Genomic DNA, 18,455 nt, shown 5'->3' with positions numbered 1-18,455 from the left:
CTCTCTGGGCACGCTACACGGCTGCCCGCCACCCTCTCATACCCTCCCACATCCTCAGTTCTCGCACTGACGCTCAAGTGAACGGACATATAGTGTGACACTCCTACCACGTGCATCAACCATCGCCACTATGTCCAGGAGGCCAGCTACTACATCATTAACTACCTCAAAGGCCAAGAAATCAAGGCAAGCAATTACACTGGAGTAGAAAAACAAGGTGCTAGAAGTACTGCAGTGTGAAAATGGTTTTCCCACACTAGACAGTGATGTGGATGATGAGCTGGTCGAGTTAGGCTCTGCATCTTCAGAGGATGAATTGCCTAACTAAAGTTGAGTGAAAGTCTGTTTTCGAAGCATAAAGTAATTAAAAAATATGTTGAGAGGAAAGTGAGTGCTGGGTGAGTCAGGCGGATGGTGAGTGGCACCAGCGCAACCACTCTCTCACATCAGCTGATCGCTAGTAAACAGACCATTTCTTCTCCCATAATTTTAGCTGTGTTGATTTATGAGTGTTTGTTTTAACACAATACTACAAAAAACAATGTTTTGTTTATTCTAGGAGATGGGCTCAGATGCATCTGGGTAGACTCTCAGCCTTTTTAGTATTTTGTTTTCTCTCAAGTACCAAACTAAATTATTCCATTGAAACAACACTTCGATTTAGTGCAAATTTGGTTTAAAGCGATCTCTCTTGGAACGTATCTCGTGTTATATCGACGTTCTACTGTACAGTGGTACCTCGGTTAACGAACACAATTCATTCTAGAAGGTCGTTCATTAACCGAAACCATTGTTTCAATGGGATTTTGGGTAATTGGTTCCAGCTCACCGAAAATTACATACAAATTAAAAATAAATGCCGTAAAGTACACTTACTTTGAGGTGTGTATGTAGAAGGCTCCTGGTTGATGATGATGATGGGAATTAGAAGTGGGGGTGGAGGAGAAGGGAGAAGAGAAGGAAGTGGGGATGAAAGAGAAAATCACCCCATGCTTGATGCTGTCATTTCACCCATAAAATTTTAAGTTCACTAGGTGTAATTCAAGATTATTTTCTTTAAATCATCACTGCACTGCACTATATATTGTCAATATGTAAAATATATTTCAGATTGACCAATAATTGTACTGTAAAAACGTAAAAATAGTTAATGTTCAAGAGAGCCACAAGCAAGATGTTACCTCCACTGACCAGAGATACAAACTGATGCCTTTGTGGGTGAGTCAAGTGGCTGATTGGCGCACCAAAAACTAGTTTCCTGTACTGCAATTATGTTAAATAAGTGTTGAAATTCCTAAACATTTTAATATAAAACTTGGAAAATTATTGAATAGTACAACCTTCTTGATATTTACTCAAATGGGAATGAATTTAAGCCCTAGAACCGATTACTGTATTGGCGGACTAATATTCCAGCTGGTGAGCAAGCGAAAACATGTTGACATGATTTCGTAAGAAATTCGTTAACCGAATTTTTGTTCGTTAACCGAATTGAAGATTCTTATGGAAGGTAATTCGTTAACCGAGGCGTTCGTTAACCGAGGGATCACTGTATATACCTCTCTTAGAATGAATGATGGTTCATTTCAGTTGGAGTTTGTTGTCAAACTCTTTCCCAAAGATTTTTTATTTAATTTCAGAAGATTATTTTTTTTCTGTCTCTAAACAGCATTACAGATTAATTGAAGAACCAGAACACAATTCTTTTCCAGAAATGACTGTGGCAAAAAAATTTCAAGTGATTTCAAATATGGTGCCATTAACACCCAAAACATAAGTAACATTATGTAGCAAGCAAATGGCAAACTGTTCTTACAATCTATAATGTTTTGTTCATGAAATGAAGAAAAAACTAACAATAAAAAATAGTAGTCTTAACAATTTTATTCTTTTAAAATACAGGGTGTCCCAAAAAAATGTGCTCACTCTTTGACTGCCCATTACAGGTTGTACCTCTCTAGTCCGGCAACCTCGGGACCTGACCGGTGCCGGACCATGGAAATTCACCCTTTTCCTGGATAGATAGTGACTTGTGCTTAAGCCTGGAAGCACTAGCACCACTTTCTCTGCATCATGGTCTCTTTGAAGACATATTGAAGGGTTAAATGTCGTATAGTAGCTTCTCAAATTTCGCGAGTTTTTAATTCTTAACGTATTTTATTGGAACACACAAAAAAATAAATAAATAAAAATTTTGACGGCGGAAACTTGAATTTCGACGGGTTTGAACAGCCCGCCAACGTGCAGACGACGTGCATAATCGTGTAAACAGCGTCATTTCTCTTATGTACAAAAGATTCATTATTGTTTATTATTGAATGTCTTTTTTATTGAATTAATGTTTATGTGTGCAAAATGAGCAATACAATTCATTAATAATACGTAGAATATTAAAACACACGAGGAAATGACACAGCATTGTATTCGTTGATTACAAAACCAGTGACTGACTGGTTCTACATATAAAACTGAAGAAAATAAGACCTTCGTTGTAGCTGTAGTAAAATTAATATGGTTGTTTTAAGTAATGTTATTTAATGTTAAGAAATGGAACAATAGAAGTAGCTAACGATAATGGTAAAGAAAAAAGAGAGATCGCATATGTAAGTGCGCATGCGCACACGTGAAAACATATCATCATTACTTTACATAAGAATATGAAAGCAACACTTATTTACTGTTCATATATATTTTAATTAATGTTTCTGAATTTGTTTTTATTGAATTAATGTACGTGTGTGCAAAATTAACAATACAATTTATTAATAATACTTGGAATATTAGAGATGAGCGGCTGCCGGCATTGTTTATGTTAAAGCTTACGAAACCAGTGCTGATTGGTTCTACATATAAAACTGAAGAAAATAAGACCCTGAGTTTAGCTGTAGTAAAATTAATGTAAAAAAATGAATATGGTTGCTTGAAGTACCTGTAATGTTATTTAATGTTAATAAATGGAACAATATAAGTAGCTAACCATTAATGGTAAAAAAATAAGTGAGACTGCTCGTATGTAAGTGCGCACATGTGAAAATATATCGTCATTACTCTACATAAGAATATGAAAGCAACACTTATTTACTGCTCATACATATTGAAGGGTTAAATGTTGTACTCTGTATAGACAAGCAGAGAGAGAGCAGCCGAACTGCCGGATGTAAACAGACCTTAATTTCCCGCGGCTTTTTTTTTTTTAAGGGGATTAGCCCACCCGGGAATAGGTCACTGACCCACATTAGGGCCTGAGGGGCAAAAATTTAATACTCCTGTAATAATAATAATTCAGATAAGTAAAAAAAAAAAAAAAAAAAAAAAGCTGCCTATCTACCTATTGGACAAACTAAAATCGTTCCGGACCACGGGAGTTTCCGGACCACAGAATGCCGGACTAGAGAGGTACAACCTGTACTCATATATTTTTTGTTTTGATTTAAGTGTTTATTGACATAGATACAAGTCTAATGAGTTAAATTAAAGAAAATAACATTATTTAGGGTTAGTCGCACCTGAAACAAAAACAAAAAATATATGGGTAATGGGCAGTCAAAGAGTGAGCACATTTTTTTGGAACACCCTGTAGAATAGATTTGCTTTCTGTGAATAGATCCACTCCTGCAGTTTAAACACGGCACTGGTAGCAAGGTTATGTTTGGTCATTTTTCTTCACCCATTTCTCATATTAAGTCCATTATCTCACAAAAGGCATGTTCCTGCATTTTTTTTTTCAGTTTCTCAAGGTAAAAAAGCATATATCTTCTATGGAGAAATTTTATTGAGTAGCTACTAAGGCCAGACCACTTTTGACAAGTAGTACAGTGGAGTCATTATAATTTGTGAAGTTCAAATTCACGTTTTTAAATTACAGTACTACCTCTTTGTTAAATTTTATGGTCAGTTATTCATAATTCATGACCGAGCTCTGGCTGCTACAGTGTTTACGGTATTTACATAAGACACCATAAAAGTAGTGTACATATCATTTAAATGCTCTAATGTGACTTAAAAGTAGAGAAAATACTGTACACATAATGTAAATATAATTTCAATGCTCTACTCTAACATAAATAAAGAAAATATAATATAAAACTATAAAAAATAAGAAAAATTAGGAGTGGAAAGTGGTTGTCTGGCAGGTGGCTGGAACAGCACCATAATTCCCATATTACAATACTGTACAGTACAGTTTTTAGGTTCATTTGGTGCTAGGTTAATAAAACATTATTGTAAAAATCCCACATTTAACCCCAGATGAGTTACTGAGTTGTATTAAATTCCTGGTGCTTTGTTTACATAGGTGAACAGCCAGCAAGCCCTGGTGCCTGCCTGTCTCTATGTTGGTGTAATGCTGTCACCCAGAGGATGATTATGAGAAGGGAAGAAGCTGTTTATGCAATACAGTACAGTATCTGTATAAAACTAGCACTGTACTCTTTGTACAATATGTATTACTATATTTTTTATGTACAGTGGTCCCTCGGTTAACGAACGCCTCGGTTAACGAACTGCCTCCCATAAGATTCTTAAATTCGGTTAACGAACAAAAATTCGGTTGACGAATTTCTTACGAACCGACCTCAACATGTTTTCGCTTGCACTGGCCAGTCAACCAGCTTTAGTATTAGTCCGCCAATACATTAATCGGTTCTAGGGCTTAAATTCCTTACTATTTTAGTAAATATCAAGAAGTTTATACTATTCAATAATTTTAAAAGTTTAATATTCAATTTTTTAGTCATTTTAACAATTATTGAACATAATTGAAGGTAAAGTGACTAGTTTAATGCACGGCATCCAGCCTCTTAACACAGCAAACAGGCGTTAGTCTCTCTCTGTTTTCACTGGAGGTAACATCTTGCTTGAGACTCTCTTCAACTAAACGCTTTTTTTCTGTGTTTCCAAGCAAATTATTGGTCATTTTGAAATATATTTTACATATTGACAATATATAATGCAGTGCAGTGTTGATTTAAAGAAAATAATCTTGAAATACACCAAGAGAACTAAAATTTTATGGGTGAAATGGTGCCATGGGGTGACTTCTCTTCCACCCCAATGCCTTCTCTTCTTCCTTCTCCTCCACCCCCATTCTAATTCCCATCATCATCATCATCATCCAGGAGTCTTCTACATACACACCTCAAAGTAAGTGAACTTTTCTACCATTTTTGTTGAATTTAGGCAATTTTCGGTGAGCTGGAACCAATTACCCAAAAACCCATTGAAACAATGGTTTCGGTTAACGAATTTTTCGGTTAACGAACAACCTGCTAGAACGGATTGTGTTCGTTAACCGAGGGACCACTGTACAGTGCAGTATTACATACAATACTTACTGTATATTAGAGCAGTTTTGGTACAGTTTATGTGTATTTTTTGGCTTTGAATTTAATTATTTCCTTTTAACTCAATTAAACTATAATTTGGAATTTGATAATTCACGATATCTTCTGGTACCTAACCCATGAATTATTGCGGCTCCATTGTACCATAACTTCTTTTGGTAATGCTGGAAGACATTAAACAGTCACTTGAGGATATTTTTCTGTAGATGATAATGATAAATGCTTTCTTACCTCATGAAAAACCCAGAATGTTGGGGGGGGAGGGACTCTGGAAATGAAATACTAAATGAAAAAAATCTAAATCAAAAACTTGTTTCATACCTCATGAATAGAAAGAAATAGGTGGAGGAATTACAACTTCCCTTCTTTGGGTTTTCCCCTCCAATTGATAAGACTGAAGATTATGTCCCACTTTGACCACCATGTTTGCCTTCCTCCTTCTGTTGATGATGTATACAGAACAGTGTACTGTATACAGTACAGTATACGTATAAAAAAACTGACGTTAGAGACATAGATATTTTTATGTGTGCATATACTGCTGTTAGAATAATACAGTATAGGTACATGTATTTTTTTTTTCAGGAACTATGAACACACTGTTAGAAGCTGGTAATAACTGAGCAGCCAAGCCTTCATCATGTGTGTCGATTGGGATATGATAATTTTCCAGCCATAGGCGGGATGCTGTCCCACCATTTGGTGCCCATTTCCCCCCTCCACTGCTCTGCATTTTTCCATGGGATACATCTCGACACTGCCACTATTTAATTGTGATTATTAAAAGAATCTTATATTTTCCTAATATTCAGGAGACAAAAGAACTTTCATAAGTGTATTAATAAAAAATTTGGATTAAAATATAATAAGCCTGTGCACACATATACTGTATGTACGTGTGTAATGTACTTTGTTCTTGTAAATCCTTTTTATACTTTGGTATTAAGTAGATAAGCCAAGGATATATGATATGTGTACCGTATTGTTTACTGGAAGGCTCCCACTTTTATTACCATTTTGTTGACATTTGAATTAAACAAATTGAATAATTGAATAAAGAAAGGGCATCTAGGGAGCACAATACCATATGTTTATTTCACATCTAAGATTATTTTTTGGTTTTACTCTTTGAAGAGCATTGGTTATATGAAGAAGAAAAACCTGTAAGAACTTGGAAAATATTTGTTTACAGAAATATGAATAAGTAAAAATGGAGCTCGATAACACAAGAGTTTAAGAGTATTACATGTACTGATAAATTATACAGTAATCAATTTTGTGCATCATACAATTTTTCCCAGGGACTTGCAGCAGCATCTTCAATTTAGCTGTGATAATTAGTGGAGATAATCCTCAGCCTAGTGTTGACACTAAGGAAGTGATCCAGAGTACCTGCAGATTTAGCCAATCATTAATAAATTCCTTCTCTGCCATGACAGTGTGTTTAGGGATGGCCAAGTAATGAATGTTATGATGTTAGTGTTGTTTCCAAAGGTAACTACTGTTGTATATTTGTGACCTTTGTTATATCTCTTGTGAATGAGTGAATGATACACTTTAAATATTAAGCCACCTCAGTTTCCTATATCTAAGATCTTATAAGTACTGTACCTTTATAATAGAGATCACTAGTGTGTGGATTAAGCCCCCATACCCTTTAGTAAAATGGACAATGTTTAATCATGTGTTCTTTACATATGTTTCATCAGCTCCATACTTACTGTAAATGGGTAACTGATGAAATATTTAGTATAATGCTTTCCTCATATTTGGTCTTTGTGATTTTTGAAAGTCGTATGATAAGCATAATTACAAGAACACATAATAAGATTATCATTGGTATGATTTCAGGAACAGTAAATATTTAAGCTTAAAACTTTAATGTATAGACAGTTTAGGCTTTAATGATTGATATAAGAGTTTGTATTTTTTTTAACTAATTTGGAACAAAATTGCAAAATTAGAATTGCACTTCTGGACTTAGATACTGCACTATTTTGTGTGTTTGTGATTCATAACCATTAAGGTCAAATATGTTTGTCAATTTTGTTTTTGGTTCTATTTCAATCTCAATAATTTAAAATAACAACCTCTCTTGAATTTTTGGTGTTGGACACATTTTGAGATGGTATTGGTGGGTCATTATCACATGGGAGGAGTGCTGGGGAGGGGAAGGTTTGGTTGGGTATCAAGGGCCACACACCAGGTGGTGGGTTACCAGGTAGCAGTGAAGCACCAGCCATGGGCAGTGGATGGAGTTGGATGTGGAGGGGAAACGGGGCAACACACAGGTTGTCTTCACGTGGAGGAAACACAATGGCGAGCAGCTTTGGAGAATGAAGCGGCTCTTCTGGCTCGAATTTCACATCCGTCAGTTGTAGCTTTAATGGAAGTAATGCGAGGGCCTTCTGGTTTGTATGTTTGCCTTGAAGACCTTGGTGATACCACTCTAGCTGCTTTAGTTATCCAACATTATGAGAAGAAGTGCTGTGGCCTTGCCGAACCAATAGCTGCAATCATTTTTAATCAAGTAGCAGCTGGTTTACATCATTTACATAACCAGGGCATATTACATAGAGATGTCAAGCCTGAAAACATCATGATTGTGCCAGGAAAGGAGTTAGTAGCACCTGTTGCAAAGCTAATTGACTTAGGGTTGGCTGCAGCATGGGATTCCTCCTCACCCTTGACTACTGCCCAAACTCGTGCAGGCACTGTGTCTTACATGGCACCAGAGCTTACTTCATCAGCACATGAGTATGGCCCAGAGATTGATGTGTTCAGTTTGGGTGCTTCTTTGTATTTTACCTTAGTAGGAGAAGTTCCCTTTAATGAATACACCCGAAATGGGCGTCGAGGCACTACAGCTTTATTTGGTCTTCAGTTACAGCACGAGGATGCTTTGGATACTTTAACACCTCAGGCAGCTGCTGTACTGCGCGCCATGCTTCACACAAACCCTGCAAGTAGGTGGACTCTACCTAGAGTATGTGGTCACAGTTGGTTTTGCAAGCAAAATTCCATCTCTAGCATCTTCATTGAATATCCCGATTCTCAGAGTGGAAGGAAAGGTACTACTGATGCTAGAGATGGTATGCCTGATAACAATAAGCTAGGTAAACTCAGCAGCCATGTCAAGGGCTTAGAAAATGAAGTAAGTAGTATAAGTTGCTGTAATTTGGAGTTCAATTACACTAAAAGGTGTGAGTTGAGCGATGAATCAAGTGATGCTGAGAGTACAGGTAGTTGCAATAACAGTGTTAATACCAATGATGGTAGGAAACAGAGTTTCTGGATAAATATGCAGTGCGTAGGCCATGTATCCTCCCTTCTTCAGAAGGACTCAGAAGATGTGCTTCACCATTTGGGTCATGAACCATGGGGTCCAGTGGGTGGTGTGTATAATCTGTTGCTTCGCACCACTCCCACAAATGGTCATACTTGTTCAAAGTCATATTCAATTTAATCTAAGACATTGTTTCATTATACTGGATGGGATGCAATATTATTTTTTATATACAGTATCATGAATAAAATTGATACCAAGGTGTTCTTTAAAAATAACAGTAGTAATAGGTTCTGTATATGAAATATTATCTGTGAGCATATATACTGTATCTAACACTGATAGTAACTATTAACTGTAATTACGGTCTTGGTCTTGGAAGATTCCATTTACCGGTACTGGTAATTTAAAAATTAGTATAACTAAACAAATCTGCATTTGCTTGTTAGTTTTTATTAAAAAATTTAATAAATAAATAAGCCCCCTAAAGCTTTAGACATGAAATCAGTATTACCTTTGGTTTTACTTGTAATGTAAATGGAGTAGTAATTTTGTAATTATTGTTATTAATATCCAGAAGCATTGCAAGAGTTTCTGATGATATTAAAGCTTTTGTTGAACTTATATGCTTAAGATGATTATACTGTACTGTATTGTGGCACAAGGCTGTGATATTTTTGGGAAATAGCATTGTAAACATTGTTTCTGAATGTAAACCATCTCTAAATTATATGAATGTTAGTATTTAAAGGATTTGTTATTTATACTCAATCATTTATATTTATTTTTTATTTTTGAATACAGGTATTGTAGAATTTATTGTAGAAATTCAGAATTGCCATCCATGTGCTTCATTTGGATGGTGTGTTGCATTACAGGACTGGGTCATTGTTTGATGTATTATATGAGTACTTGCTTATACTGTACATGTAGACCTATGCCTGGGTTTTCAAGGCACCATCTTAGTATATCATCTAATGATTTGTTAATATGACAGAAATGGTGCCTGAGCAACTAACCCTACAGTTAGTCACCAACCAATCAAATGATTAGTTAACCCCTCACCATGATGCTGTCTTCATAGAAAGTGAACTTGACCACCAAAGTCACCATTGAAAACAATAAATACTGAGTACTGTACTTCATGTTACTTGTAGTACAGGTACCTCAACAGGCATATGTTAAGCTTCATATTGGATTGAGCTCTAACCACCATTTTTAATACCAGCCAGCTTCATATTACAGAAGGGGGAGGGAAAGTATCTGAAACCTATGACTTTAGGGTCCTTCATAAAATTGAAATTAAAGATCAAGCCACCATATGGCTCATCCATCTCAAGCCAGCTAGAAAATGGAAGGGGATGATTTATACTCATAAACACTACAACCATGTGCAATGCACCCAAGTAGGTCTACAACACTGCTATACAGACCTTCAGTACTAGATGTCTGCTGAAAACCGTCTTAGTATGATAGATGCCTAGGCCCTTAAAATACCTCATTGAAGGGGCACTGAAAACAAATACCCTAAATGTTGTGTTTTGCCTGCACAACCTTGCACCAGGGAAGCTCCATCCTCAGGTTTGAATGAAAATCCAAAGTCTTGAATGACTGCATAACTACTATACAATGTAAAAATTACCTAGATAACCTAATAAATAAATCAAATCATTCCCATATTCTAACTCAAAAGTAAAGAAGGAATCTAAATAAGCTCAGGGTAAAGTATGAATTTAGACATTTTTTCAGAGGGACCATTCATATAGAAAACCTCAGTAACTGCTGTGGTTAGCCAATTACTTCTAACATTTCAGTTTGGGGATAACGCAGCAAAATCATTCCCTATGGCCAAACCAAGGAGAAAGCATCCATATCCATGGAATCTTCTGGAGGTAATAGGCAACACAAAACAGAGGTTTATGATCTCCAATGTTGCAAACAAATAAATAGTTGAATAGAATTGAGGGAGAATTCATAAAAATGAATTTGGGTTGAACTTCTAACTAAGTTACATCACCTCATTCCTTGTTAAAGCATTCAATTTGATTTTCCATTTCCTTGTAAAATGCATATCACATCTGTGTTTGAACTGTAGAGTTCGGATGTGAGCTGTAGTAAATGTGGGAATTTATCATGGGGGAAAATCATGGAATAACTTTGCTTTTTCATACACTATTGTTGATACAATAAAGGGGTGCAGTAGTAGAGTAGATACAGCACTTGCCTCTGCCTTAGGGGTTGTTGGTTCAATCCCAGGTCAGTCTTGTAAGTGGGTACAGGGTATCTAGCTCTATACTGGGAAATGAAGGCAATTGAATGCATTGGTGGCCATTCTGCCTCCTTGTGTACTAAAGGATTGTTATATGCTTTCTTGATACATTTGCAAAAAAAAAAAAAAAGCAATCACCCAGAATTCTGGAAATGACACGACTGTCCAATTAAACATAATTGTCAAAGATGTATGAAGATAAACACCTCCTTCACCTATGAAAATCTTTTCAGAAGATCTATTGCTAAACTAGCATCTAATAATATTAGCCAGGAGACAGCCAAGCATAAACCTGATCCCTGCTTGATGAGAACTGAAATGTTCATAGCCATAGCATGTGAAAGTACAGTACACTAATTTCCCTGTTGCTAGAGATCTAATATGCAATTAGTTGACTGAATGAGAGCAATCATAGAAGCCATATTCCCCTCCCATAATAAGCCCAGGTCTCATAGGAGTGTGACTACTCTTTAACCCTCTCGCACATGTTGACGTGATTCTCATCGTATTCACGTAAGACCAACTTCATGGTGATGCAAATTGAGTCGCCAATCTATAAAAAAATTCACCTAGAATTAAGTTTTCAACAGAATTGCATCAAATTTTAATGCGCCATAGTAGCAAGTACATTCTATCAAACAAACTAATTGCAACTCTTGGCCCATAGGAAGGGAGGAGCGGAGCGATAAATGCCTAGTATTATCTCAGCATTCAAACCGTGAGTGTGAGCAGCGTCCATTTAAGTTTCCATAACTCCGTGTAGGCTGTCTCAACTCCTGGATTACAGTGCTTAACCAACTCCCTGAAATAATTTCTTTTTAGTGAAGTGATGGTTGTGTAATGTAATATTTTTTTCACATTTACAGGGAAAGTGTTTACAGTAGTTTTCAAAAGCCATTACAGTATCAGGCTATACAACCTCATTTATAGTGACAATGTCTCAAAAGAATTCTCTGAAAGACGATGATTTTTCTAGACTTACATCAATTTGATCAGTACCGTTCTCTTCATTATAGTGTTGGCTACAAGATACAATATAATTTGTATCGATATAAAACATACGGACATAAATAATCAAAAAAGATATTAAAAAAAATTACCATTTGAGAATCAGTTTTTCCACTATTTTCTCAAAAACTATTGGTCTTATCAAAACTCTGATTACTGCACTGGAAAGCTCATAAAATTTTGCTTCAAGCAGTGTACAGTACAGTACTTAAAAAGTTGGTTCAGGCAATTTTGAGCTAGGATGTTATGAGCGTATTGGTGTTTTTTTTTTGGTGTTTATTAGAAGAGACGAAAAATAGCTATTTACTTGTATTATTAGTACCGGTATTTTTTTTGGTGGTGGGGGGGCTTATGTTGCAGAGCAATTAGTTGCAAAGCCAAAGATATATGGTTTATACCAATAAAAACTATTTTTGGGGGAAGAAAAATCATCGTGTGCTGTCACCTGCCATGGGGGCCAGAGATGTGATCTTGGAACTGGAAAACTTAAAACAGAAGCAATGTTACTCATAAAATCTCTCCAGATTTGGCCATATCGCTGAATGAAGGGAGAAAGAAACAGACAGATAAAGGTCAAGAGCCAACAAAATCAAAGGGGGAGAAAACGGTAGTGATGCAGCAATATGTTTCTCCCTGGATTCTCTAAATATGAGCCTCTCGTGTTTCCTACCTTTTTAGTTGTAAACTACTATAAGTGAAGATTGCTATATCATATCATTCCTAATCATTTGATATGTTAATATCTTGTAGCCAGGTTAGCTGCTCGGCCACCGATCCCAGGAAATTAGGGTGTCCCAGTTCACATGACCTGAGACCTGTACATTACATTATATGAATTGTCTAACTGAAAGGCATATTGTCGTAATTAACTTTTGGTTTTAGAAATATTTTATTGACTAAACATTTTGTCACATATTCTGAGAATATTTGAAAGGAAAATAGAACCTATTACCTTGTTCCTTTTCATTATATAGTATGTAATTTTATACTTATATTTCATTTTTTTTTTTTCCACTTTGTGTATATTATACAGTATACTGTACTTTATGTGATAATCCTTATTCTTAAAACAGTTTTAATTTTGAGTGCAAGCAAGAGGTAACTGCTTCATTTGAATGTTAGCCAAACCAACTTCAACAACAAAAGTGTTAATAGTTGCCAGAGATAATCCAAGTGTACACTGGACCCCAGCTTTACGGAAATTTGCTCTTACTGACATTGTAAATCACTACCACTAAAGTCAGGATACGGAATGTAAATTCGCCCTTTTGGAGTTTTACAAAAAATATTTAAAAATTTAAATCACTAAATGTAAAAAAGAAAGAAAAATTACCAAAATCTGGGAGCGTGTCAGTTACAGTCTGCCTCTGCATCTAGCTGTTGTTTTTTTCAAGATTTTTCCGTGTTCTAAACTGTATTTCCCTTCAAGATGTCTGCAATTAGGCTAGCAAATTCAAATACAAGTACTACACCTAAACAAGCACATAAGGAATTACACTGGATGTAAAACGATGTTTGATTCTGGAGAGAAACTTAGCGCCATTGCTAAAACTTATGTAAAATTATAAAATATCTAAACTATAATTAAAATATGTTTAGAAATCTATATTTCCAATCATAAGTGTTTTTATTACTTGTGTTAACCCCCAAAAAAGAAAATCCACGTGAATGCATCTTCATTTTTCACATGGGAGTATATGGGCCAATTTTTCAGGAATACAGGTACTGTACATCCATTCCGTAACATGGGGGTCCAGAGTACTGTGCAGTGAGAGAATGAAGTACATTATCTCCCCACCTTTGGCCAAAGTATAATGGAACCTAAGTATCCAACACAGTGAATGGTGTTACTGGCAACTCCTTTCCAAGGCTCTATAGGCCTGCCAACTGTTCATGGGCTCCACACATGCGTGTGTTAAATGGCTCAACCGTTCTCTGATGTATTAGTCAAAACTCCGGGAAAATGCTTCATTCTCTCACTGTACATGAAATATGGTTCATGTAATGTATCTGCCTTTTGTGAGAGAAGAGAACTGTTGGTTGAGGTTAGTTTTATTAAGTGATGCAGTTGAAAGCCCATTGTGAATGCAGCTTGGTAACTATGTAATATAAATTCTTTATATTGTACTATTTTTTTAAGCATTGTATGTCATGAAGGCAAAAGTAGTACAGTACAGTACAGTACAGTAGTTAGATTACTAAAGTTCAGTTTGAAGGGAACTGATGAAATATTTAAGGAGTAAGAATATGGTGATGATACCCCACAAATTTAGTGTTGCAAAAATTTTAATTATACAGGTTGTACCTCTCTAGTCCGGCATTCTGTGGTCCGGAAACTCCCGTGGTCCGGAACTATTTTAGTTTGTCCAATCGGTAGATAGGCAGTTTTTTTTTTTTTTTTTTTTTATTTTTTTTGCCCTCAGGCCCCAATAATGAGTCAGTGACCTATGCCCGGGTGGGCTAATCCCCTTAAAAAAAAAAACAGCCGCGGGAAATGAAGGTTTGTTTACATCCGGCAGTTCGGCTGCTCTCTCTCTCGCTCTCTCTGCTTGTCTATACAGAGTACAACATTTAACCCTTCAATATATATGAGCAGTAAATAAGTGTTGCTTTCATATTCTTATGTAGAGTAATGACGATATGTTTTCACATGTGCGCACTTACATACGCGATCTCTGTTTTTTTTTACCATTAATGGTTAGCTACTTATATTGTTCCATTTATTAACATTAAATAACATTACAGGTACTTCAAACAACCATATTATTTTTTTACATTAATTTTACTACAGCTAAAATCAGGGTCTTATTTTCTTGAGTTTTATACAGTGAGTTCTGCTATAACGCGTGTTTTGATAACGCGAATTTGCTCTAACGCGATTTATGAATTCGGAACAATATTTGTATAACGCGATCGCTTGTTTGCTATAACGCGATTTTTGCTTACTATTTCTCCAATTTTGTGGTATTAACTGTGAATATGGTAAAGAAGAATATCTCCAAAAAGCATTCTGATGATAGAATTCCCGGTGATTATCGTAAAAGAAAGGATATAACACTTGAAGAGAAGCTTGATGTTATCAACCTCAAAATCACCCTTCTCCCCCATCAAGTTACATTCATATTTTTTCAAGGTAAAGTGTTAAATTTACTGTATGATTTCATTATTAGATATGAATGTAACATTTATTTAGACTGTGCTATCCTTTGTGTTAGGCTAACTACTAAATTTTTTCGATTTCGAGTAAACTGCACCTAACCCTATTTTCTCCATAAGCCCTGTTATTTCTATTACGCGATTTTCTATAACACGATATTTTACAAGAACACAATTATCGCGTTATAGCAGAACTACCTGTATGTCGAACGAATCAGTCACTGGTTTCGTAAGCTTTAACATAAACAATGCCGGCAGCCGTCTCGTCTCCTCTAATATTCCACGTATTATTAATAAATTGTATTGTTAATTTTGCACACACATACATTAATCCAATAAAAACAAATTCAGAAACATTAATTAAAATATATATGAACAGTAAATAAGTGTTGCTTTCATATTCTTATGTAAAGTAATGACGATATGTTTTCACGTGTGCGCATGCGCACTTACATATGCGATCTCTCTTTTTTCTTTACCATTATCGTTAGCTACTTCTATTGTTCCATTTATTAACATTAAATAACATTACTTAAAACCATATTAATTTTACTACAGCTACAACGAAGGTCTTATTTTCTTCAGTTTTATATGTAGAACCAGTCAGTCACTGGCTTTGTAATCAATGAAAACAATGGCGTGTCATTTCCTCGTGTGTTTTAATATTCTACGTATTATTAATGAATTGTATTGCTCATTTTGCACACATAAACATTAATTCAATAAAAAAGACATTCAGTAATAAACAATAATGAATCTTTTGTACAGAAGAGAAATGACGCTGTTTACACAATTATGCACGTCGTCTGCACGTTGGCGGGCCGTTCAAACCCGTCGAAATTCAAGTTTCCGCACTCAAAATTTTTATTTATTTATTTTTTTGTGTGTTCCAATAAAATACGCTAAGAATTAAAAACTCACAAAATTTGAGAAGCTACTATACGACATTTAACCCTTCAATATGTCTTCAAAGAGACCATGATGCAGAGAAAGTGGTGCTAGTGCTTCCAAGCATAAGCACAAGTCAATATCTATCCAGGAAAAGGGTGAATTTCCATGGTCCGGCACCGGTCAGGTCCCGAGGTTGCCGGACTAGAGAGGTACAACCAGTACTAATTTTAACTGTTTCTGACATTATAGCTGTTCTAATTTTCCTTTAATTATTTGTCTGGTTGATGGAGTGCCACACTTACTAAACTCACACCAGAACTGCAGTTTTCTTTAGCCCTCATATATTGATATGGGACTGTTTATATATTGTACTGAGCTGACTTGCCATACCCACTACATATGCAGTGGGCACTGATCGTGCACCAGAGGGTCCATTTGCATTTTACAAATGAAACTATAATTTTATTTTAGTATGAAACTATTGAATGAGTAGTTACAATTTTAAATGTTAAGTGCTAATCTTTATATAACACCTTAAAATCTTGAGTTCATGAAATGTTCTGTGACTCCTTAAGCACATGCTCTGCTCTGACCAAAATTTTGCATGTGATATAATTTTTCTCTTAATTCAGTACCTTTATATTTAGAATTTAAGAATCAAAATGTTAAAGAAGGATAATTCTGTACTTATGCAGCAAATTAAACTGCATGTATATTTACAGGTTAAACTCAAATGACTATACGGTACAGTACTTGTATAGATCATACCAAATTACTGTGTTAGGAATGGACAAATTAGTATAAAATTACTGTTGAAACAGATCTGTCTTCTTTATAAAAATGTTATAAGCAGTTTTGGTATAAAAATTTTGTCATGTGAAGTTTTAAATATTTTGTCATATGAAGTTTTAAATAATTATGTACTGTAGAGGGTACTTTAATTTTGTTCCTGAGTATCCTCTATACAATACTGTGCATATATATATATATATATATATATATATATATATATATATATATATATATATATATATATATATATATATATATATATATATATATATATATATATATATATACACAGTGGTCCCTCGGTTAACGAACACAATCCGTTCCAGCAGGTTGCTCGTTCACCAAAAAACTCGTCAACCGAAACCATTGTTTCAATGGGTTTTTGGGTAGTGGTTCCAGCTCACCGAAAATTGCCTAAATTCAACAAGAAAGGTAGAAAAGTACACTTACTTTGAGGTGTGTATGTAGAAGACTCCTGGATGATGATGATGATGATGGGAATTAGAATGGGGGTGGAGGAGAAGGAAGAAGAGAAGGCATTGGGGTGGAAGAGAAGTCACCCCATGGCACCATTTCACCCACAAAATTTTAGTTCTCTTGGTGTATTTCAAGATTATTTTCTTTAAATCAACACTGCACTGCATTATATATTGTCAATATGTAAAATATATTTCAAAATGACCAATAATTTGCTTGGAAACAGAAAAAAAGCGTTTAGTTGAAGAGAGTCTCAAGCAAGATGTTACCTCCACTGAAAACAGAGACTAACGCTTGTCTGGTGTGTTAACAGGCTGGATGGCACGCCAGAAACTAGTTTCTTTACCTTCAATTATGTTAAATAATTGTTAAAATGACTAAAAAAGTTAATGTTAAACTTTTAAAATTATTGAATAGTACAGGTAGTTCTGCTATAACGCGATAATTGTGTTCTTGTAAAATATCGTGTTATAGAAAATCGCGTAATAGAAATAACAGGGCTTATGGAGAAAATAGGGTTTGGTGCAGATTACTCGAAATCGAAAAAATTTAGTAGTTAGCCTAACACAAAGGATAGCACAGTCTAAATAAATGTTACATTCATATCTAATAATGAAATCATACAGTAAATTTAACACTTTACCTTGAAAAAATATGAATGTAACTTGATGGGGGAGAAGGGTGATTTTGAGGTTGATAACATCGAGCTTCTCTTCAAGTGTTATATCCTTTCTTTTACGATAATCACCGGGAATTCTATCATCAGAACGCCTTTTGGAGATATTCTTCTTTACCATATTCACAGTTAATACCACAAAATTGGAGAAATAGTAAGCAAAAATCGCGTTATAGCAAACAAGCGTTCGCGTTATACAAATATTGTTCCGAATTCATAAATCGCGTTAGAGCAAATTCGCGTTATCAAAACACGCGTTATAGCAGAACTCACTGTATAAACTTCTTGATATTTACTAAAATAGTAAGGAATTTAAGCACTAAAACCGATTACTGTATTGGCGGACTAATACTACAGCTGGTGGACCGCCAAATGCAAGCGAAAACATGTTGAAGTCGGCTCGTAAAAAACTCATTAATCGAGGGATTGCTCGTTAACCGAAGTTAAGAATCTTATGGAAGGTAAATCGTTAACCGAAATCTCGTTAACCGAGGGACCACTGTATATATATATATATATATATATACACAGTGACCCCTCGTTTAACGAACACCTCGG

At 35.3% G+C, this 18,455-nt stretch overlaps 1 protein-coding gene across 1 annotated transcript in view; it reads left to right on the top strand.

Moving 5' to 3' along the window:
* The window catches only part of LOC121860049 (probable myosin light chain kinase DDB_G0271550), a 35,903-nt gene extending 22,392 nt beyond the window's left edge, over nucleotides 1–13,511 (top strand). Inside the window, exon 2 of the mRNA XM_042357056.1 lies at nucleotides 5,928–13,511. Within this exon, the coding sequence (XP_042212990.1) occupies nucleotides 7,468–8,808 (1,341 nt within the window). The 5' untranslated portion in view covers nucleotides 5,928–7,467 and the 3' untranslated portion in view covers nucleotides 8,809–13,511. The remainder of the gene's footprint in view (nucleotides 1–5,927) is intronic.
* The last annotated feature ends 4,944 nt before the right edge of the window (nucleotides 13,512–18,455 follow it).

Source organism: Homarus americanus, unplaced genomic scaffold (assembly GCF_018991925.1).
Source record: "Homarus americanus isolate GMGI-L3 unplaced genomic scaffold, GMGI_Hamer_2.0 scaffold44464, whole genome shotgun sequence".
Lineage (NCBI taxonomy): Eukaryota > Metazoa > Arthropoda > Malacostraca > Decapoda > Nephropidae > Homarus > Homarus americanus.
Note: the sequence above shows the minus strand (reverse complement) of the source record. Positions and strands in the feature narration are given on the sequence as shown.